General features: G+C 61.0%; 2 protein-coding genes across 5 annotated transcripts; both read left to right on the top strand.

The window, feature by feature from the left end:
* The first annotated feature begins 1,390 nt into the window (after positions 1–1,390).
* NHLRC4 (NHL repeat containing 4) lies at positions 1,391–1,792 on the top strand. Its single transcript, XM_060079397.1, has one exon. The coding sequence runs from the start codon at positions 1,421–1,423 to the stop codon at positions 1,790–1,792; it is 372 nt and encodes a 123-aa protein (XP_059935380.1). The 5' UTR covers positions 1,391–1,420.
* Positions 1,793–3,440: 1,648 nt separating this feature from the next.
* On the top strand, positions 3,441–22,488 carry PIGQ (phosphatidylinositol glycan anchor biosynthesis class Q). Of its 4 annotated transcripts, none has more exons than XM_060077782.1 (11): positions 3,441–3,577; positions 6,946–7,644; positions 9,455–9,586; positions 9,728–9,848; positions 11,407–11,533; positions 11,830–11,983; positions 12,116–12,227; positions 12,842–12,922; positions 13,467–13,581; positions 15,111–15,172; positions 16,000–17,379. In XM_060077782.1, exons 1-11 carry the CDS (start codon positions 3,441–3,443, stop codon positions 16,150–16,152), a joined length of 1,893 nt encoding a protein of 630 aa, XP_059933765.1. In that variant the 3' UTR covers positions 16,153–17,379. The 4 variants fall into 4 exon arrangements, with proteins under 4 accessions (XP_059933765.1, XP_059933768.1, XP_059933766.1 ...); XM_060077785.1 differs by lacking the exon at positions 16,000–17,379 and adding an exon at positions 22,241–22,488 and having other exon boundaries at positions 3,494–3,577; XM_060077783.1 differs by lacking the exon at positions 16,000–17,379 and adding an exon at positions 17,770–20,538 and having other exon boundaries at positions 3,494–3,577.
* The last annotated feature ends 538 nt before the right edge of the window (positions 22,489–23,026 follow it).

The following is a 23,026-nucleotide window of genomic DNA, read 5'->3' as shown; positions in this document are numbered from 1 at the left end:
TCGGTCCTGCTGGGGGACGGAGGCGGTGCTGTCCCCTGTGACAGCAGGTGGTGGAGACCCTGAGCCCCCTGGGGAGGGTGGGCTGAGAGGACCGTGAGTGCAACCAGCCGTGCAGGGGCAGCGTGAAGAATGTCCCAGAGGCCAGAGCACAGGCCCCGAGGCAGGAATGTGGCAACACTGGAAGGTACCTGGTGGGGTCAGCAGCTGAGTGATTAGACTCCTCAGAGCTTCCTTGGGTGCTGCTCACAGGTGGCCCAGCCAGAGCTCTGCCTCCCTGCCCCGCTCCCCCCTTCCCCCCTCCTCTGCCAGGTGGCTCCTCCCACCCCCTCAGGCTCTGGTTTCCAGCAACAGAGCGCGAGCCCCCCAGGTAGGAGACCCCTCCCCACAGCCAGAGAGGCCTAGGAAAGGACCCCTGCTTCACCCCTGAGGAGTTGGAAGTCTCCAAGGGCTGTGTGGGGCAATGGGCAGGGGCTTGGGCTGCCCCCAACAAGGGCCACTTTCCCTGCCTGGAGGAAAGGTTCTGTGGGCAGAGGCATTTGAGAGACACTGCTCATCTGTCACCCCTCCCCCCACCTCGGACACCTAGATGCCCCTGAGCTCATTCCGGCCTCAGAACAAAACCCACAGCAGCCCTCCTGGGTCATGTGTCTCCCAGAATTGTGTTCAGGGACCACACCTGGGAAAATAGGGCCCAGAGGCACGGCTGGCGGTCGGGACCTGGTGGAACAGAGCCAAATCTGTAAAACAGGAGGAACTAGCACCGCCGTCTCACTGCTTGGCACATGGTGGGGTGTTGTTTCTCTTGCAGCCCCAAACTTGGCCCAGTTGGAGGACTGGCTCAGAGAGGCTGGGACTGTGATGTCTGCCCACCCGCCAGCTCTCTGGCCTCTTACCATGACCTCTTGGGCCTCCCCAACTAGCGGGTCAGCCGCGTCCCAGGGACCGTGCCTCACGCTGGACCTGCCTGGAGACCCCGCTCACTCCTGGCGGCCCCGGCTGCTTGGGTGGATCCCAGTGCCTGCAGGGGCTGCAGGGGGGCCCTGGGGCCTGCACTGCTCCCCAGATGGCCTGCTCTTCCTGACGGCTGGGACTGCACCCTGCATCCATGTGCTGGACCTCTAGGGACGCTCCATCTGCCACCTGCCCTGCCTTGTGCCAGGGGCCAGGGCCTTCGTGCCGGAGGACGTGGCTGTGACAGCTGCTGGGCTCGTGGTGATCAGTGACCTGGTCCACAGGGCTGTCCGTGTGCTGCAGCACACTGCCCGAGCACCTCAAGGCCACTGGGTGACAGTGGGCACCTTCTTGGCCCCCGGGGCTAGCTGTGGATACCCTTGACCACCTCTTGGTGACAGACTACGTGCCCGGGGCCGTGCACAGCTTCACACTGGGCCCTGCCTTGGAGCCACTGGCCCCCGCCTCCATGCTGGGCCTGGAGGGCCCCTGCTGGGTGGGCCTGGGGCCCGATGGGGGCCTGGCTGTGAGCGAGGAGTTCGGGGACGTGTGGCTGTTTGGCAGTGCCCGCCATCCCCTGTGCTCCCTGGGGGACCTGACTGGGCACCACTTTGGCAGTCCGGCAGGCGTGTGCACTGACGCAGCGGGCAGTGTCATTGTGGCGGACAAGCAGCAGCGCCAGGTGACCCTGTTCCCCCGGGCCAGGGCGCCCATCTGCCTGGTGTCCGAGGGGCTGAGGTGGCCCCTGGGTGTGGCCTGTGCACCCCAGGGCCAGCTCATGGTGGCGGACGCAGAGGACGGCTACATCAAAGTGTACCAGTCCTACTTGGAATTGGCCTGATCCGGTGGGCTTGAACGGGAGCAGCCCCTCACTGTGCGTGGGTCCAGCCCCCGGAGTTTGGACCATGACAGGAGGAATGTTCAGGGTTTGCAGGGTCCTCCAGGGCTGCTGGCCATGCCTTCCTGACCTTGTACATTTGCTGACACTCCTGAGCACTGCTGTCGGGCCCAGGCCTGGCCTCCTGTCTTCTTCCTGGAGAGGATTCAGACTTGGTCCGCTGCCTGGATCAGCTGCTTCCCAGCCTCCAAGGCCCAAGAGGCCTGCGCTTTGGGGCTGGCAGCTGAAGCCTGGAGATCTTCAGCGTGTTGGGCCAGCTACCAGCACTTACCCAGGCAGGATCTCCCACCAGGTGCCCCAGCCCCAGCCTCCTAATCAGACAGAGGCAGGCAGGGAGGGTGTGACTGGGCGGGCAGGGCCGGGCTGGGCTGGGCTGGGCGGGGCAGCCTGGGCAGGGGTGCGGCCCTGCACTGTCCACCATTTTCAGAGGTGCCCCAGGTGCCAAGCCTCCCGAAGCTTCTCTGGGCCCAGCTGAGGTAAGGGGGGAGCAGAGGAGGGGCCCCCCCGGAGGTGCCCTGGGGTGACACATGGCTGGGTTGGAAGCCTCCATGCTCCTGGTCCACTTCTCCCATGTGACACTGTCTGAGCCTTCATTTTCTCCACTGCGAATGAGGATCAAACAGCTCCATGCTCAGGGGTGGGGTTGCTGGGAGAGTTCTGGGCAGTGGTCAAGTGCAGAAGAGCCTTCCTGTGAGGACAGACTCCTGCTGCTTAAAAATAGCAGGAAAATGGGGCCGGAAGGGGTAGGGGGTGTGTGGGGTTACTCTGAGTCAGGGGCCCAGCCAGGCTCCTAGTTCCAGTGGGTGGTCTTCAGGGGAAAGGGCCAGTCCCTAGTCCTGCCCCCGGGGGCTGGTGAGGGGATGGTCTCAGAGGTCTGTGGTTTAGGCCATTGCCTGACAAGGTCCCCTCCATATGTCCCAGCCCCTGCAAAGGTGGGGCAGTATTAAGTGGGTCGGTGTAAGGAAGTGTGTGGGGCAGGTGCTCTGTAAACTTTAGTAGTTGCTGCTGGTGCTAGGGGTATTGTCCCCTGGAACAGGAGGGGCCAGGGTTGCCTCCTGACCATCAGATCAGATGGCTTCAGACCCTGGGCCTCCAACCTTTGTAGCTCACTTGGCCTCTGCAGGGACTGGGGTGCAAAGGGGCCAGTCTGGGGCTGGGGTGGCAGCTTCTTCTGGGACCCCACCCAGGGCCTGGGGGTCCTTTCACCCTGGGATGGTGGAGACAAGGTGAGGTCTGGGACCCTCAAATGTCAGGTCTACTGGATCCCTCAGATGAAGAAACCAGGCATGGGGGAGGCTTGGTGGCTGTGGGAAGGTGGGGAACTGGAAGGCAGGGGTGTTGGGGACACTGTGGGTAGACTGGAGGGGGAACAAATATGCTGCGAGGGGGACAAGGACATGGGGGACAAGGACGTTGTGCACAGGGCATGGGGAGGACAAGGACGCAGGAGGGACAAGGGCGCTGCGCGCACGGGCCACGGGCTCCGGGGCCCGGAACGTTGCGCGCACGGAACGCTCGGGCGAGGGCCGGCGGGCAGCCCGGGCGCCTTTGGGGTCGGACCGTCGCGCGGCAACGCCGGGAGCGGACGGAAATGGGGCTCGTGTCCCGCGGCGCCGCCGAGGCGGGGCTGGGGGCGGCGAGCGCTGTTGACCGCCCGGGCCCGCCCGACGCGGTCCCCAACCCCATCCCGACCCCGCCAGCTGAGGGCGCGGACCCGGGGAGCAGCCGGTGAGCAATCGGGGGGCGGGCCGGCGTCCTTGCGGCGCGACCTTGGGGAGCCGCCCCCGCCGGGCTGTGGGCCCCGACTCTTGCCGCGGCGGCCGCGGAAGCAGGCCCGGGAGCCCGAGGGTCTCCGGAGCCTCCTCCCGGAGGCGGCGCAGGCCTTTTGCCTCTCGGAGCCTCTATTTCCTCATCTGTAAAATGGGGACGCCGCCGGCCGCCGGCCGCCGGCCAGGGTGGGCCTGAGACTTGGGAGGGCAGTGAGGACCCTCCAGCCCCTGCAGGAGCCCGCCCGCCCAGCCCCGGGTTTGTGGCCGGGCCGCGTGGATGCCCTGGCGGGGAGTCGGGACCCCCGCCCTGTGGGGTGAAGGGCGGCCGGCCGGTTCCCTCTGGCCCACCCCAACCCGAGTCCCTCTCTGGACCCTTTGGAAGGGCATTCATGGTCAATGGAACTGGCTGTCAGAGCTTCACAGTTGTTCCTGACTGCAGTACAGGGCAAAAAACAGAGCCCGAGATTCGTGTCCATTTTTCTGAAATGAGAGAGGGGAAGAGCATTCTTTACTGAATGCTTGTTGTTTTTTAAACACGAACACATGGAGTAACAATGAATTCTTGTGAGCTACTGAGGAACAGTGACCAGGAGGCTCCGCAGAGGATGGTTTTAGCCAGTGAGATGTCCCTGGCTAGTCATAACTGGGCTTTTGCTCTGAATCAGTTCTTGTGGAGGATGACAGGATGTCCACTTCACAAGGTAGATGGTTGAGTTCAGGTTATGCGGGGAGGGTCGTTCTAGTGACTGATCTGGAATGGGCTGGGTCACAGGGAACCAGGTGTCATTCATAACAGAAGCAGCTTTCCCAGGCCTGTGCCCTTGTTTTTATCACAGTCTTTAAAGACGCACACGGCCGCGTGTTACTGCCCCGCTTTCTCCCATCTGCATCTCTGCTATCGATTGCCTCCTCTTTCATCTTTTCCTGGCTGTCTGATCTGAGCGGACTTCTTTGTGTTGGTCACTCCCAGAGGCTGAGGTAGTGGTGGGGATGGGAACTTACCCCGTGATTTAAGAGTTCTCTCTCACTACCCCACAGATGGGAACACCAACCTCTGCCCTCTGCTCTTCCCCAGACATGAGGAGCTTTTTTTTTTTCTTTAAGGTAAACTTTGTAGATGAAGCATAAAACACACAAAGAAAGTGCACAGATCGTATGTGTACAGCTCAGTGAATTTTCTGAAAGTGAACCCACCGTGTAACCAGCTTCGCCCAGAGCATCTGCTCACTGTTAGGCCAGTTGTGTTTATTTTCTGACAGTAGCTCTCGGCAGTTTTCCTTAGCTCCTGTGAAAGGAGTCCCTGAGCAGGGTGTGATTGTGTCATTTGGCTGAGCTGGTGGGTCCCGACAGGCTGGTGCTGAGAGGCTTGGACCATGATGGCTGGTCCCCTATGGTGGTCACCAAGCGAGATGTACTGGGATTCTCACAGGCAGAATTGCTCTGTGCCTCTCACGATGCCCGTGTAGAAGTGTCAGGAAGACAAGGTGGTCCTTGATGCCTTTGCTGATGGCCACAGGAACTTAGCCCTGGGGCTGCCTTTGGGCTCCAGGCTTTCCCCTGCTGACACCCATGTTTCCTGCCCTCTCTGGTCTCTGGGGGGGAGAGGCATTTGGGAGTCCAGCTGCTGCTGGACTCAGAGGGACGCTTTTCAGTCAAAACCCACAGGTGGGAGAAGCCTCGCCCCTCCAGCCCCGCTCTGGACTGCAGGGGAGGAAAGCGGCTCCACCAGTTGCCTTTTTTTTTTTTTTGGCTACGTTGGGTCTTTGTTGCTGTGGGCGGACTTTCTCTAGTTGCAGCAAGTGGGGGCTACTCTTCGTTGCGGTGTATGGACTTCTCATTGCGGTGGCGTCTCTTGTTGCAGAGCATGGGCTCTAGGCGCGCGGGCTTCAGTAGTTGTGGCACACAGGCCTAGTTGCTCCGCGGCATGTGGGATCTTCCCAGACCAGGGCTCGAACCCGTGTCCCCTGCATTGGCAGGCGGATTCTTAACCACTGCGCCACCATGGAAGTCCTACCAGTTGCCTCTTAAGCCCTGGGCATTTGAGGCCCCTCCCACAGCCCCCCGACCCTCAGGAAAGGGCTTCCTCAATGTCGCACCTCCCCACCATGTGTGTCCCTCTCTGTCCCCCTCTCTCCGAGGGCCTGTTGAGCACTGGGGCCTGGAGGGCCAGGCTCAGTCTGAGGCCTGTGTCCCTCCCTCAGGTGTAGCTCCAACTTGGGGGTCTTAGCTCAGGACAGCTGCTCTGCCCTTTGCGCTGACACAGTGGGGTAGTTAGTGTCTAGGAAAGGGCGAGCTCCAAGGTGAACCTCCTGCCCATCAGGCCCTTTCTAGGAGGGCTCAGGTGGGAAATGAGTTGCTTACTGAGAATCCACATCCGCAGTGAGCTGACTCCTGTGCAAGGCAGGGCTCACAGTCCCGCAGGATTCAGGAATTGCAGCTGCTTGGGGATGTCCTTGCTGCTCAGAGGTCCTGGGAAGGCTGGTGTCCCCTCAGCCATTCTCCAGGGCTGGAGAACTTCTCCAACTTCTCCCACCCCCATTTCTAGAACACTACCTGGTTGGGGGAATAGGTAGTCCTGAAGGAGGTGCTCAGCTGTGACAAGAGGATGGGGCTCCCAGGGAAGGATGGGCACAGCCGCAGGCTGGAGGGTTGGGGTAGAAAGAAGCAGAAGCCGCATGGAGCTGAACCTGTTCCCTGAGCACCAAGGCTCCCCCAGGGGGCTCACTGGGAAGGGAGGTGGGCTTTGGCACCAGGCATGTCCCCAGGCATCTTCTTGGGCACCTGTACCAATGCCCACAGCTGCCAGCAGTGTGGACGCGTCTGATTTCCCTCAGCTCAGCGGCAATTTGTTTAAATGTTCATCTTTATTCTTGCTAGCTTAGTAAGTAAATCAAGGTTTGTTAGATTTTTAATTTAACTTACTTTAATTGTTAATGAGATTGTAGATTTTTCCATGTGCTACACATCAGAAACGAATCAGTTCCCTAAAAACAAAAATTAAACCCTTGTGCTCACCCCGGCACAGCCTGTGAGCAGTGCTGAGCAGGTCACGTGACCTCACATGTATCAGCCTGCCTGTGTCTGGAGGGGGAAGCGTTGCCCTGCCTCAGGGTAGGGATGGGAGTGGCCTGGGCCTGTACTCACAGCAGCCAGGGGCAGAGGTGGACAGCTGGGCCCCCCTGCCAGCCTCGTGACCAGACCCAAAGCTGGGTCGCCCCCACCTATGGGCCCAGTGGCCACGTGGATGTGTCTGTCAGGGCCACCCCGGGTCCTCGGGGCACAGTGGCACTGGCAGCAGCTCTGAGCTGAGCCCCTCCTCTCTTCCAGCGGCCCCGGCATGGTGCTCAAGGCCTTCTTCCCCACGTGCTGTGCCTCGGCGGACAGCGGCCTCCTGGTTGGACGCTGGGTCCCGGAGCAGAGCAGTGCCGTGGTCCTGGCTGTGGTGCACTTTCCCTTCATCCCCATCCAGGTCAAGGAGCTCCTGGCCCAGGTGCAGCAGGCCAGTCAGGTGGGCGTGACTGTGCTGGGCACCTGGTGCCACCGCCGGCAAGAGCCGGAGGAGAGCCTGGGCCCCTTCCTGGAGGGCCTGGGCGCCATTTTCTCCCACAAGCCCTGGTTCCAGCTATGCCGGGAGAGAGGCAGCAAGTCCTGGAGCTGCAAGACCACCCGCTGGCAGGGGCCCGCCTCTCCCGCCGCCTCCGGCGAGGACCAGGTCATGCTTATCTTCTACGACCAGCGCAAGGTGCTGCTGTCCCAACTGCACCCGCCTGCGGCCCTGCCCGACCGCCAGGCCGGGGACACCACAGCCAGTGCGGGGGGCCTGGCCGCTGTCTTTGACACAGTGGCGCGTAGCGAGGCACTCTTCCAAAGCGACCAGTTCGATGAGGGCCCCGTGCGGCTGAGCCACTGGCAGTCGGAGGGCGTGGAGGCCAGCATCCTCGTGGAGCTGGCCGAGTGCGCGGCAGGGCCTGTCTGCCTCTTTCTGACCTGCCTGCTGTCTCTCGTCTCGGCTGCCAGCGCCTGTCGGTAGGTGCCCCTGGGCCAGGTGAGGGAGAGTCGGGCCCCTGAGACCTAGGCCCACCCCTTGGTGTGCAGGGGTCATGGAGGCCCAGATGGCCCTTCTGAGGCTCACGGCTGCCCCCTGCACCCCGGTTCTCATCCCATGCTCCCTCTGCACTGTAGCTCAGAGGACACCCTAGTGGTGGTTTCTGTTCTGGTGCCCCTCGCTCCTGTGGCAAAGCTAGGCTTCCTGGAAGCCCCTGTGGTTGTGTGGGACACACTGAGTAGGGATACATGGTGACCCTCAGACAGCTCAGGCCCCTGAAAGGAGAATTAGATGATGAACAGACCTGGGTTGTTGCCGCGCAGGGGCCGCTGTTTGCCTTGCTGGCGAGTTGCTTGTCCTCCTGCAGACCCACAGGCCCACCTGCTTCCCTGGCCCCGGCCTCGTGGGAGAGGCAGCCCTGGGAGGCTGTGGGACAACATCCACTCGCTGTCTATGGGGCTGGGGGCGTGGTCCCCAGCCTGGGCCGCTGTCTAGAATTACCGGAACACTCCTGGCTGCAGGACTGGCCGAGGGATTTGTAAAAGCCCCTGGGGGCCCTGAGGATGCTGGGGCAGCACGCGGGTGTTCTGACGAGTTAGCCACAAGACCCTCTCTCTGTGAGAAGCCACCTCCCTGGTGGCACCGCCTGGTACGGGACAACTGTGCTGCATCCTCAGGTCCAGGGGTTCGGCTGTCAGGTTTGGGGACTGGCCTCGCCGGCTCACCAGGAGCTCTGGTAACGCTTGGGCCTGTCCCTGCAGAGACACCCCAGCAGCTATGTGCGCACACCACCTTGGGCTGTGGGGGCTGCTGGGTATCCTGACCTGAGCGGTGGGTTTCAGAGCTTCACAGCCCCTTGGGATGAATCGTGTGAAAGTGTGTCTGGGCCTAGGTGCAACTTTGGGAAGAGAAATTCCTTTTGTCAGCTCTCAAAGAATGCAAGAAAGGTTATGAACCGCTCGAGTGCCCTGAATCCCGATCTGCCCCTTAGGCAGGCAGGTGCTGGCTATTGGCGGAGGTCAGGAGCCCTGTGACGTCCATGTGGGGCATGGCTGTTGCTGCCCAGGGCAGGTGCAGGTGCTGCCCAGGGCTGGTCTGAACCTCGGGGAGACCCTGCATGGAGGTCTCTGCAGCCCATGCGAGGCTGCCTTCCACTGGACTGGAACGGGGGGTGCAGTGCGGACCACACTTCACTCTTGGAATTGGGTCAGAGTGGCTTGGCTGAGGACAGAAGCTTCAAACCTTCAAGGTCAAGACCTCCTTCCTCCCGAGGGCCTGAGCGTGGTCATCTGGCGGCTCTGCACTTTGCACGAGCCCTTTAGGTCCCTCCTGCCGGCAGTGGGGCTCTGGGTGGGAGCCAGGCTCTGAGTTGCCATTGGACGCTTTCTCCACCTTTGCTTGAGAACATCTCCCCTCAATGCCTGCATGTCTGTGAAGTGTCTGGTGCTTTCTTTGCTGCGTGAGAGATCATTCTCGTTGAGCAGTCAGGTCAACTGAAACCCTTGACACGGACACCCGTCCGGCAGGCACTCAGCTTCAGTGCCTGGAGTCAGCACCTTGCGTTCCCAGTTGATGGTCGTGAGCGACCGCAACCCCTGCTGGGCTGCCCACCTGGGTCCTCCCCCCGTGTCCCTGCCCTGCTGAGTTCAGGAGTGTGGTATTTGGGGCGACGAGGGCCCTTCCTCTCTGCACGTTGAGGGATATTGGCCACGGCTGAGACGGCCCTCCCTCCCTGGCGGGCAGGAGAACCCCAGAGGACCCGGAGGCCCATCCTTCTCCCCTCCTCCGCAGGGTGTTCAAGCTGTGGCCACTGTCCTTCATCTGGAGCAAACTCTCCACGTGCGAGCAGCTCAGGCACCGGCTGGAGCAGCTCACACTCATCTTCAGCACCCAGAAGGCTAAGAACCCCGCCCAGCTGATGAGGTGCGGGTCCTGCCCTGTTCTCCTCCACAGTGGCCAGACGTGCCACGGGCCCAGCCCCTTCCCCACAGCAGACCTGCCCAAGCTGACCCTTTCTGGCCATGCCACCCTCACCACTCGCTCCTGTTGGACCTCTCCTTCCAGGAAGGCCAACATGCTTGTCTCTGTGCTCCTGGATGTGGCCCTTGGCCTCATGCTGCTGTCCTGGCTCCACAGGAAGGACCTCATCGGGCAGCTGGCTGATACCCTCATCCCTGTGGCTGATGTGAGTTGGTTGAGGTGTACTTGAACACCTGTTTCCCAGGGTTGGGGGGCAGGACCCTTCCTGGGGGCAGCAGAGGCCCCTCAGCCAGCCAGAGCAGCTCACCCCTGACCCCAGACAAGTCCCCTAGGAGCTGCTGTGTCTTACAGAATAGGTGGGGCTGTGTAGACCTGGGCCCTCCAGCTCCTGGCCTCTTCCTGCAGGTGGCCTGTCTGGAGCCCCCTTGTGTTGGAGACTTTTAGGGGGAGCCACCTCCCTGCCAGGCTCAGTGTCATGGCATCCCCATTGCCTCCCCACCGTGCATGACCATTTCTGCTCTCCTGGCTCTTCAGGGTGGCTCACTTTCGGCCTGGGCACTCTGCACAGTCAGCATCACAGAGACCTTGTGTGTGTCCCGGTGTCTGTGTGGTCGAGCTCAGCCTCCCACCCTGCTCCCTGCACCAGTTCTGCATCTCCCATGCTGAGAGCCAGAGGCACCAGCTCATCGGCTGTGCTCCTGAACTTGCCCTGCACAGTTTGTGCGCCGTTCCCAGGGCCTGGGCGCCGCCCCAGCCTCCTCTCCCTTCCACAGTCATCCTCCCACTGTCTGTCCATGCTGGCTCTGAGCCTTCGTCTTCTCTGCCTCCTTCGGAGGCCCTGTCCCTTCTGTTGGGAAAATGTCTTCTTGCCTAGGGCAGGCCCTCTGGTCCCTCAGTGCCCCCCCACCCCCTCTGCCCAGGCCTCTGTGGGGCTCCTGGCCCTGGGTGTGGTAGAGCCGCTGCAGCCTGGCTGCGAGGTCCTTGTGGGCTCAGCCGCTGCCTGCTGTCATCAGCGTCCAGGCACAAGTGTGCACTGGGCCTGCTTGTGGCCAGGCCGGGACCCTGCAAGCAGGAGCCCCTACAGGCCAAGAGTCCCATAGCTTCCCAGTGAGGCCTGGCCCAGGAGGGAGGAGGGAGGACCCAGGGGCTGGGGAGGGGGCTTGGCTGCTTCGCCCTGCTCGTCCATGCTCTGCCTTTTGGCCAGCTTCATCCTAGGCCTCCCTTTTGCAAAATTGCTCAGAAATATAAATATTTAATTTAAAAATGAAAGCCTCTTCCTGCTGCCAAGCTCTTCTCCTTTAAATATTAAATAAGGTCTATTTGTAAAGAACATTCTGTTCCCCTTCTCACTGCTCCTGACACGGCAGAGGCCTTCACCCAGGGTTGGGAAAGGCCTGCATTGGTACGTGGGAGGGAGGTGGCACACTGGGGGGCAGGGATGTCAGTCCTGTGGCCTCAGTGTTGGTGATGAGGCCAGGAGTCCTGCAGGCCTGCCTCCCAGGGCTGGCACAGCTTTCCTCTTGGGGCGGCCAGGACAGCAGTCGGCCTCCCTGCTCGCTTGTGAGGGTCCCTGTGCTATCTCTGGTCCTCGCTTGACATTGTTCTTCCCTCTGCGGGACCCTCCAGCACCCACCTCTGCCCCGTCTGCCTGCTACGGGGGCCCCTGATGGGCTTGACCCCCTCACTCTTACTCAGGGTCACCCAGATGGGTAACCGACGTGGGGCCAGTTGATGGACGGTGTGGCCCTCATGTATCCTCGCAGCACGTGGCCGAGGAGCTCCAGCATCTGCTACAGTGGTTGATGGGCGCACCCGCTGGGCTCAAGATGAACCGGCCGCTGGACCAGGTGCTGGGCCGCTTCTTCCTGTACCACATCCACCTGTGGATCAGTGAGTGCCAGCGGTCAGGCGGGCCGCATCAGGGTTTCACCCAGCCCCACTGACCTGCACCTTGACTCCTGAAGCCTGTGCCCCCAGGGACATAGACCCTGGCTGAGGGGGGGGCAGTGGGGCCCAGCCAGGCCCTGTCCCCTTGGTCTCTGCTTCCTGTTGACCCAGCATCCCTTGCTATGCTGTGCTGGCCACTCACAGTTTCCAGAAGCTTGGGGCAGCCATCCTCATGGTGGACTTGGGGGGACCAGGACCTCCCTGGGCTCCCCCCTCAAGGCTGACCCCCATCCCACCAGGCTACATCCACCTCATGTCCCCCTTCATTGAGCGCATCCTGTGGCACGTGGGCCTCTCAGCCTGCCTGGGCCTGACGGTCGCCCTGTCCATCCTCTCAGACATCATAGCCCTCCTCACCTTCCACATCTACTGCTTCTATGTCTATGGCGCCAGGTGGGTGTGCACCCCCCCACCCCTGCGGGCTGACCCAGTGCAACCCCCGAGCCCTGGGCACCACAGACAGGCTTCCGGGGCCGGGTGGGCATGGGGTCACCAGCCCAGCTCTGATGGTACCACGTCCTGCAGGCTATACTGCCTGAAGGTCCATGGCCTGTCCTCACTCTGGCGCCTGTTCCGAGGGAAGAAGTGGAATGTTCTGCGCCAGCGCGTGGACTCTTGCTCCTATGACCTGGACCAGGTACCGGCTCCAGCTCCAGTCCAGCTGCCCCTTCGGATGGGCCGGCGCAGCTGCTCAGGCACCACAAGAGGCAGCCTCACTCCTGTTCTGCAGGGCTCCAGGGGTTGTGGGGAGCTGCAAGGGGTAGGGTGTATGCGGGACCTCAGACAGGGCAGAACCTTGCCCAGGCGGGGATGGACCCTGCTCTCGGGAGGCCACCGGGCTGCAGGCGCTTAAGGTGACCTCTCACAGGGCTTGGCTCTGGCTAGTCCCATTAGCTTGCTCAGACCTGACACAGGGACCCTGAGTGCTGCCTTCCAGGGCATGTTTTTTGCTGCCTAATTTTCACCACCCTCCTATCTTTGGTGTACGGGCTGTATACCCTATCAGCTGGTGTCCCCAACCCCTGTCACCCCATGTGTCACCGGGTCTGGAGGCAGGTGTCCCTCCCATTACTGGAGAGAGCTGTCCTGAGCGGGCTTTCCCAAGTGGTCTCAGGAAGCCGGCAGGCGTTCCATCTCTGCTCAATTACAGGACGGATTTGGTGGGATGGGTATCAGGGGTGTGCCCAGTGCTGGCAGGGCTGTCGCCCAGCACGGGGCTTTTGCTGATGCTGGCGTCCTTTCTCCCTGTAGCTGTTCATCGGCACCTTGCTGTTCACCATCCTGGTCTTCCTTCTGCCCACCACGGCCCTGTACTACTTGGTGTTCACCCTGGTGAGCCAAGTGCTGTGTACCATGTGGGTGCTGGGCGTGTCACCTGGCCAGTGGACCTAGCCCACAGTGCTTGGAGTGGTGACTGCCAGCAGCTATGGGCAGGTCGTCCATCCCTGCCAGCCACATGGGGTGTGACTGTTTTGGACTCTGGGCGTGTGTGCTGGCCCTGTAACAGTCAGGGGTCCCACTCGGGGGGGACACCACTCACTACTGCTCTGGGACACACAGCTGGGTTCACAGAGGGCAGGGGTCTCCCGTGGTATGGGGGAGGCGAGTGCAGACAGCAGGAGGGGAGTGGCCCCCAGGTGGCTGGGCCGAGGGCCCAGTGGCATTCCCGGGGTTGGAGCACCACCTCCTCTGACCTGGCAGCAGGGCAGACCGCTCCAGCCTGCGGCTTCCCTGCCTCCCTGTGCTCAGGCCTCAGGTTCAGGGCGGGGTCCCTGCCCCCTCCTTGGGACCTGTTAGGCTGTTCTGCTCAGGGGCATGCAGTGTGGCTGTGGCCACAGTCCCAGGTCAGAGACCCTGAGCACTGTCTGTGATGCAGCTCCGGCTCCTGGTGGTCGCTGTGCAGGGCCTGATCCATTTGCTTGTGGACCTCATCAACTCCCTGCCCCTGTACTCACTCGGCCTCCGGCTCTGCCGGCCCTACAGGCTCGCAGGTAGGTCTGCGTGCTGGCTAGGCGGCGCACCTGTGGGCCCTGGATGCGGCAGTGTGTGGGGCGGGCAGGGAGGACAAGAGCCTGGTCCCGGGGCGTGAGCCGGAGGGAGAGGCCCCCCGCCCTCAGGTTCAGAGGCCGCACAGGCAGCCCTCCCGCCTCCTCAGCCTCCCCTGTGACGAGTGTGGACGTTTGCTCTGAGGTCTGTCTGCAGTAGTCCTGTAGGTGGTGCCTGAAAGTGGCTCAGAAAAGACGTGTCTCGTGTGGTTGTGTGGAGCTGTGTGTGCCTGCTGGTGCTCCTCCTCCTGGAGGGGACCAGCCAGGGTGGAGGACGCCGGGCTGGCCAGAGCTGTGTGACAGGCGTGCCTCCCGCCCCGCCCCCGGCAGGCCACCACCTGCGGGGACAACACGCACCAGCCCAGCTGCTCCTGCCATCCCCTCTGCAGGCGATGCCCCTGTTTGCATGCTGACACCAGCCACGGGTTGGCCAGATGCCCCTGACAGGAGGCTGTCCCCACTGCAGGCCTAGGGAGGCCCGACCCAACTGGTCACTGAGTTGTGGGTTGGCTCATCCAGTTCAGGGGCTTTGAACATAACAGGAAACTTGGGGAGTTGCTGGCACGGCCCCGGAGCTGACCAGCATGCCCAGGAGGCCCTGGACTAGTTTGCAAACGGCAGCTCAGCCGCACGCCAGAGTTCACGGCTGCTGCTCCCAGCCAGTTCCGAGTCAGAAGACATGAATGTGCGTGTTCCCTGGGCTTTGGGCCTTGAGTCTGCCCGCTGGATGTCCTCAAACCCTCTTTCCAAGCCATGTTCTCCACAGACCCCCAGGTGGCCCAGGCCAGGGGCCCATGTGTAGTGCTGCCCATGCTCCCTGGTCCCCCAGCCCTCACCCACACTTCGGCACGCCTGGAAGCAGGCAGGTGGAGAGCCTGGCCCCGGCACCTTCCTCTCCCAGCCCTCAGCTCACGGCTGGAGCAGAGTCCTTTTAACTTCACATAAAAGGCCACAGATGCCGCCTCTTCTCTCCACCGAGTTTGCCTTGGGGCCTCTTCATCAATTGATAATTAGCTCCTGTTTCTCCTTTCAAGAACCTTCCGCCTTGGGAATCCCCAGGCTTGAGAGCCCACACTGCAGGCCAGAGTGTGGTGGGTCCCTGAGTCAGCCTGTGCACACAGCAGTTGGAAGGCACTGAGATGCCAGCAGGGTGCCCACCACCCAGCAAGTGCCTCGTCCACTCTGGGAAAAACCCCATCCTACTCAGAAAGCAGCACAACCTGCCGGCTTTTCCCCGCCTGCCAGACCCGCGGCTTTGGTCTCTCAGTGCAGTTCTGCAGGAGGCCCTGACGAGGGCCAGGCTGCAGCTCAAGGAGGCAGATGGGAAGGACGGGCTGGAGAGGCGAGCTGCTGCCCGGGCAGCCTGTAGCCCTCGGAGTGCCGCTCGGAGCAGGAGTGCTGGTGGGGGCGGCCTGTGGGGCCCTGGGAGCCCTGGAGGGCCACCCTACCTCACGGGGACCTTGCTCTCCTTATAGCTGGTGTGAAGTTCCGAGTCCTGGAGCACGAGACTGGCAGGCCCCTCCGCCTCCTGATGCAGGTAAGGCCTCCACGCAGCCCTCATGCTGTTGCCTGCCATGAGGCCGCCCATGTTCTGAGGCATGTTCTGTGCCGTCCTGGGTGTGGGCCTCACGGGCCTGGGTGAGGTGCAGGCAGGAGGGCCCAGCAGAGCTGAGGGGTGGGGCCAGGGGGAGGCTTGCCCACCCCCAAGGCCTCTGGGCACCATGATCCTCTGTGCCTGGAACCTCCCCCAGCAGGGCCCATGTATGGGGTCCCCTATGCTGTGCCAGACACCCTCAGCCACCCAGGGCACCTGCCTGCTGGGCCTGCATCCCTGTCTCCTGCCCTGGGCCCCCGGGTTCTCCTTCCAGGCAGAATAGCAGAGACTTGGCAAAGGCCTCGGGACACACCTGAGGCCTACTCTGTTGAGCTCCTTTATCTTAAGCAGTCTGGGGACTGTCTTGCGGGAGGGAGCAGACCAGGTGCCGGTGTTGCTGGTTGCACGTGTCCGGTTGGCCTGAGGGGAGAGGCCAGATGCTGAGGCAGCCGGGCCCTGTGTGGTTTTCTTGAGGGTGTCCTGAGTCCCACTTGAGGAGGCTCCAGGGAGCTGAGTGAGTCCTGGAATGGAGGGGTCGGTGCCCCACAGCCGGGCCAGAGTGGAGCCCGCCTGACCGTGGCCCAAGCCTGCCTCCCAAGCCACTCACCCCACCGTGTACCCCAGGCGAGAACGCATCTGGCACAGAGCTGGCCCTGCCCCACGGTTGTCCAGCCCGGGGACCCCCCACGAAGGCCTGCTGGGCCTACAGAGCTGGACTCCCAGGGAGTTGGGGGCTGTGTCCTGGCTGACCGCTGCCCTTGTGCTTCCAGATAAACCCCCTGCCCTACAGTCGCGTGGTGCACATCTACCGCCTCCCCACCTGTGGTTGCCACCCCAAGCACTCCTGGGGTTCCCTGTGCCGCAAGCTGTTCTTCGGGGAGCTCATCTACCCCTGGAGGCAGAGAGGGAACAAGCAGGACTGAGGGGCCCTGGCCACCAGCCGGCCCAGCACCACCTCCTGCCAGGGTGTCAGGGTAGCACATGGTCCTGCTCTTTGCCTTCCTGCCCCTGGTTGTCTGGGGCCTCTGCAGGCCCTGCCGGGGCCCTGCCCATCGCATCTCCTCCTGACTCTGAGGTCGTGGGAGTAGTGAGCAGGAGGATGCGGGAACGGCCAGTCAGGCCAGCGGCCCACGCTCCAGCACCAGCACATTTGCCTCGGGAACCCCCTTCTGACCTGTTTTGATGGCACGGTTAACCTGGTGCACACTGGCCCCCCCAGGCCTATCCAGGAGCCCCGTCCTGCCCCCCACCCCAGTCTATACCCAGACCCTAGGAGGGGGTGCAGAGCCCTGCCTCTGCCCACCATGCCCGTTCCCAGTGGGGTGGGCTGGCAGGTCTTTCTGGCTGCTCACTGGCGCCCCACCCTGTCATGAGGTGGAGGGGATCCTTCCCAGGGTGCACTCAAGTGTCCTTGAGACTCTGGCCCCCAAGCATCTCCTTCTCTGGGGGATGCCCTCCTGGGTCCCCAGTGCCTTCCAGCTGTCTCAGTGGAGCCACAGCCAGTCTGGGGGACCCAAGCCACTGCTGACCCCAGTGCAGTCCAGCAGCTCCAGGAAGCTGGGCAGCAGCGCCCCTCACGCCCTGATTCGCACAGGGCTTGTTGATGCTCCTGGAGAGACTGCTCTGCAGGAGGAGCTGCCCTCAGGGCTTTGGGTGTCCCTGTGTGAAGCCAGGCCACATGGGGTGCCTGGATCTGTCAGCAGAGACCCACACACCCAGCTGCCCCGTTCCTGCCCTGTACCCCTGCAAATCTTCCATCTCGCTCACTGGCTTCTCCTGGGCAGATGCTCCTGCAGCCCCCAGGGAGGGGTCCTAGCACTCAGGCTGCATCTGCCTGCTGGCCGCAGGCAGAATCTGAGTGTGGGTGTGAGCCCCAGAATCCCCAGGGGGAGGAAGCCTCAAGATGCGGGTGGCGTCACATACGGTGTGTCATCGTGGAGTTGGAGATGTTCATGCTGTAGGCAGCGGGGCAGCGCTCTCTGTCCATCCCAGGCACTTGGGACTGCCCACTTCTGCCACCCACGCTCCTTGGCTGTGGGCCACTGGGAGCGGGCCTGGAGGAGTCCCCACCAGCCCAGGGTCGGGCAGGAGGGGTACTGGCTCTGTCTCTTCTGCTGGGACAATAAAGCCTCCCACATATTTGGAGTGTGCGCTCTGCCTTCCCATCACCACGTGGGCAGTGGGTCTGAGGAGGCGCCCCTTCTCCTGGGGTGGCGAGACAGCTGGCCCCCACTGTTTGTCTTGAGATGACTACCATACCTGTTTCCTGTTTATTGCCAAGCTGTGGGGCACTGGGCTCCCTGTCCCCTAGAGCAGGCCTCTTTGCAGGTCTGGTGCGTGTGTACGAAAGGCTCTGGCCTCTTGAAGATGTCCTCGTGTGGACGGATGGACCCAGGGCCACTTGCTTTCCAGTTTTGGCCTTGCCGTGGCCTGAGGAGCTCCCAGGGCAGGGCTGGGGGCAGGGGTGCAGCCCTCTCTGGGAGCAGGGGTGAGCTCTGATAGATATATGTCACCACCTGAAACCTGTGGACTCCACACAGGAAGGGGCTCTCTCTGATGGACTCTGCCTGACCTGCAGCCTCCAGGGACCCTCAGGTGGCTTCCTCTGTGCCTGCTGTACTGGCTATGGAGGCGAGGGGTTGGAGCCCAAAGAGGTCACTCAGCAACTGCCAGGCCTGCATCACCACTGAGGGTCAGCAGAGGGCCCCACATGGCTCCTGGTGGGCAGGACCACACCCCAGAGCCTGCTGAGAAGAGCCTCCATCACCTGCATTTCTGGGGCCACCTTCCCAGTCACCAGATGCCAAGACACGGAGGCGGCCCGTGGGGCCTGCCTCACCTCCCGCTGAATCCTCTCCCTTGCTCCGCCCAGCCTGCTGGGCAGTGGTGGCTGTGTTCCAGGCCTTTTCTGGCAGCTGTCCCTCTCGTGCCAGGTGCGGGGCTGCCTGCCCATCTCCCGAGGGCCAGCCCAGGCCTGGCACCAGAGCTGGCCGAGGGAACAGTGGTCACTCCAGCCACTAGCAGCCACCAAGACGTGCCACCTGCATGTCCTAGGCTGCTCCCATCCTGTGTGTCGTCCCTGGACCTGTACAGCCCTTGCCTAGGGACAGTCTTCATCTGTGGCTCCTCATCCTCAACCCAGGGCTCTGACCACCCCTGCCACGCTGACCTGGCAGAGCCTTGTCCTACAACTTCTCTGAGGCTGACCCTCAGACTGCCCTGAAAAGCGGACGATTCCCCTTTCAGCTGGGGCCGCCACCTCCCAGACAGGTCCTCACGGCCACCCACAGAGAAGGGCCCCGTGCTCTTCCAGTGTGGAGACAAGCTCAGAGAGGGGCGGTGAGCTGCTGAAGCAGGCAGTCTGAGCCACATAGTTCACTCCCGCCAGCTCCCTCCCGTCCTTGAAAACTTACTTTGATGTGATTTCAACTCAAAGAAACAGCTAGCACATCACAACCTTCAACAAATTTCCTGGGGCTAATATTCTGCCACAGCTGCTTTTTCGTGCTCATGCTCTAACTTTTCTAAACCATCTGATCATCAGTTGCCCCTAATTGTGCTCCTAAGATGCCCAGTGTATGTATATCTTGTAAGGCCAAGGACTGACCTGTGTAACCAGGGCATGGCAAGGAGCATGGGTGGGGCCACCTCGCTTCCCGTGCTCCTGGGCACCAGTCTCAAGGACCCTTTGCCCTCAACCACCCCACAGCCGTCTCTGCCTTTCCCAGCACTGGGGTCCTCAAAGATCCAGCCAGTCACTTGGTAGCCTGTCCCTATGTGGGGTTCGTCTGATGATTCTTGAGATTCCGCTCCTGTGCTCTTAGTGGGAACATGTAAATGCCACTGTGTCCTTCTCAGGCATCGCCTTGGGAGGAACACCGTGTCTGCCCAAACCAGTGACGTCAACCTGACCCACCAGGTTCTCTTCTGCAAAGCTACTCTCCCTTTTACATAACAAGTGATTAGTACAGAGATATTTTCGACCACATGACCGTCCTGTCCCTCCTCCCCCTCTGGCCCACTAGCTGGCAGCGTCCACCATTGATTCTTGCCGGGTGCACACAGCTTTCCACGGCCTCTGCCTGTAGGACTTGAGTGGGGCCTCTCCTGGCAGCAGGCCTGGACTGGGGGTCAAGTAACTGACACTCGTGTGAGAGCTCCTAGGGCACAGGGCCAAGGTCTGTTTGCCCCAATGGGTGGTCCCCAGGCCCTTCTCAGAGTGGACAGCTTTGGGTATCCTGGAGTGGGGGGAAGGAGACACCCCAGACCACTCGTTTGTTCCCTCCTGGACAGAGGCTGAGTCTGGAGGCCTAGCCCCCATCCTCGCTCGGAGCCAGTGGGTGTGGGAACTGCAGGGGAGACTGTCAGGGCTCTTCACCAGACACCTCTGGGGCCTCCAGAGGGACTCAGAGTTACCCTCGACCACCCAACACCTGGGCGCCTCGCAGGGCTGACCCAGGACCTGGGAGCGGAGGGCTGTTCTGGGCTGCTTTGTCCTTGGCCTGAGGTTCCTCCAAGGTCCCCTGGGCCAGGCCTGGCACTTAGTGGGTCCCAGAGCGTCCTTGCAGAAGGGCATGCAGCTACGTTGGAGGCCAGCTCCTCCACCCACAGGGCCTCCTGGACAGTAGGGAATGGCACCCCTCCAGCCATCCCTCCCTCGACTGGGCCCCACTGCCCCAGACCCTGTGGGTTCCTGCGGTGCCTTTCTGCTCTGAGGTTGGGAGGTCGGAGGTCAGAGGGAACCGGAGCAGCACAGGAAACCAGTAAATCAGGAGGACAGGAAGCACCTGACAGAGGTTGCTGAGTCTTGCTCCCAGGATCAGGCTCCGTGGACAGGTTCTAGGGATGGTCACGCCTGCTGCACAAGCTGTGCTGGGAAGGACCCAGCCGGCCTCACTTCGTCCCTGGTGATGGAGAACCAGGCAGCGGGGCCTACAGCTGCTAGAGCCCCTTCGGGGGAAGTCCTGATGTACAAAGGGTGCTTTTGGTTTAAATTCTCTGCAAAGTGGAATGATAATAGTTTCTCACCCATCATCCCTTCTGGGCAGCCTCAGAAACCGAGGACATGTCAGCCCCACATGGCTTCCGGCCCCAGAGAGGGGCCTCAGTGACTTCAAAGCAGGGAGTAGGCAAAGCCAGGCTGAGGCGGGCTCCAGGTTGGGTGTAGTGACCTCTGCCAGAGAGGCTGGCTTGGCCATGTTTGGGGTTGGCAGGTGGTGGGGACTCAGCTCCCTGCCCCCACCAGCTGAAGGCTAACAAGACTCCGCCCACTGGCTGTCATTTCTGTAAACACTGTGCTGTGGGTGCATGTGCCCTTTCTCTTTTTTTAAAAAAATAAATTTATTTATTTTTGGCTGTGTTGGGTCTTTGTTTCTGTGCGAGGGCTTTCTCTAGTTGCGGCAAGTGGGGGCCACTCTTCATTGCGATGCACGGGCCTCTCACTATCACGGCCTCTCTTGTTGCGGAGCACAGGCTCCAGACGCGCAGGCTCAGTAGTTGTGGCTCACGGGCCAAGTTGCTCCGCGGCATGTGGGATCTTCCCAGTCCAGGACTCGAACCCGTGTCCCCTGCATTGGCAGGCAGATTCTCAACCACTGTGCCACCAGGGAAGCCCCATGTGCCCTTTCTGTACACGCTGGGGGCCGTGTCTGCTGTAAGCCATCATCCAGTGTTTGGCCACTCTGTGGATTACGAATGAGCAGGTGGCCTTGCCCATCCCTGGCCAGCCTCTGCTCTTGAATGTCCCAGAGGGCCAGGAGAATACCAGGAGAGCCTCTCCCTGAAGGCAGGTGAGAAAGGCCCAGGTGCTTGCTGCCCACCCAACAGAGAGACCAGCTCCTCAGGAAGGCTCCCCAGGCGCCCCACCAAAGTGAAACAGCAGAGTCCACATGGCCCACTGCCCAGTGAGGGTTATCTGCAGCTTGTGGGGGGTGGTCACTTGGTGTTGTGCCCTACCCAGGCAGGGGTCTGCCCTCTGTGAAGACCACCTGCTGCTGGAGACACAGCCCAGGCTCAGTGATCCCTTGGGAGGAGTTCTTGCTGCCGTTTCTCGCCTGCTGGACAGATGTGCCAGCCCAGCTGTCCTCAGTGCAGCCCTCGGGGCCTGGTCACTATGATGATGTGCTTGTTCTCTCTGCACAGATCTGCTTTTTAGGGAGCCCCAACTCACACGTGGCCTCTCCCTAGCACGCACCCTCAGTGCCTCGTCCAGCTGAGTCTAGTGGCTCAGCTTGGACAATGTATCCTTTTGATTGATTTATTATTTTTAACAGCTTCATTGAAGCATATTTTATATATTATAAAATTCACCCATTTCAAGTGTGCAATTCAAGGATTTTTAATAGCTTTACCAAGTAGTATAACCATCACCAATTTTAGAACATTTTCATCACCCCAAAGGGAAACAGGGTACCCACTAAGCAGTTACTCACCATTTCCCCCTCCCCCAGGCACTGGCAACCACTAATCTACTTTCTGTGGATTTGCCTATTCTGGAAGTTTCACATAAATGAAATGTAGCAGGTATCAGCACTTTATTCCTTTTTATGGATGAAAATCCATTGTGTGGATAGGCCACATTTTGTTTATGCATTGATTTGCTGATGAATGTTTGGGTTGTTTCCACCTTTTGGCTATTGTGAGTAATGCTGCTGTGAACATTCATGCACAAGTTTTTGTGTAAATGTATATTTTCATTCCTCTAGGAGAGAAATTGCTGCATTTTATGGTACTTTTATGCTGAACTTTTTGACTTACTAGTTGTCAATTACATGTCATATGTGAATATGTTCTCGTGAAAATGTTATCAATGACGAGAACATCACTCTCCACCTCCAACCCCAAAGGAAACGATGCTGTCCATTTGGTGAGCATCATTCCAGGTTTTATCCTGTGCATACATTACATTTCGCTATATGTAAATCTAGAATGAAATGAATTAAGTTTTTAAAGCACAATCGTTGAAGTTACACTGGATATACTGTACTATCATTTGCTTACTTGTGTTCTCAGGTCGGTATTGCCTGCATCTTACCTTGTTCATCGAAGGGGCTGCGTGAACCTGGTTGATTTAATGGCACCCTGTCGGGGGCTCCAGATGGCTTCACTGCTTTCACCATCACCACAGCGCTACAGTGAAATTCTTTGAGCTCATTTCTGAGAATTTCTCCAGGCTCAATGAGATACGGAATTATTAGGCTGTTCAACCTCCCTCCCAGAGAGCTGTTCCCCACATCCTGGCCCACATGCGACATTGCCAATCTGATATGTGAAAAGGGTATTATTTTGCTTCACTTTCCATCTTGCAGAGTAAAACTGTATCTTCGCACGACTTCATACGCTTTTCATAACCCATCCATTCTGTAAACAACCCCAAAGTCACTTCCTCCTCGAGGCCCCTGGTCAAGCCTCAGAGCCTCACGCCCTGACCCTCTTCCTGGGCCCTCCTGGGTCCCCCACCCGGCCTGACCCCAGGCTGCCGTCGTCTCTGGAGCTGGAGGACCACCAGCCCGCTGACCCCGACGTTCCACAGCGTCGGGCTTTCGGAGCGCCGCTGTCACCTGCAGGCCCTGCCCAAGGGAGGGGCAGACGAGGGGCCAGAGCAGAGCCGCCGCGCTGGGGACCCTGCGCCCCCGCCAGCACACCTGCGTCACCCCACCGCCCCCACCTTATCTTACCCAACAGCCCCTCGGCCCCGCCCCCCACGCGGGAACGGAAGTCTCGCCTCCCAGGCCATTCCGAGCGCCGATTGGCCGCCTTCATCCCGCCACGCCCCCGCCACGCCCTCGCCGCGCCCCC

Source organism: Mesoplodon densirostris, chromosome 16 (assembly GCF_025265405.1).
Source record: "Mesoplodon densirostris isolate mMesDen1 chromosome 16, mMesDen1 primary haplotype, whole genome shotgun sequence".
NCBI lineage: Eukaryota > Metazoa > Chordata > Mammalia > Artiodactyla > Ziphiidae > Mesoplodon > Mesoplodon densirostris.
Note: the sequence above shows the minus strand (reverse complement) of the source record. Positions and strands in the feature narration are given on the sequence as shown.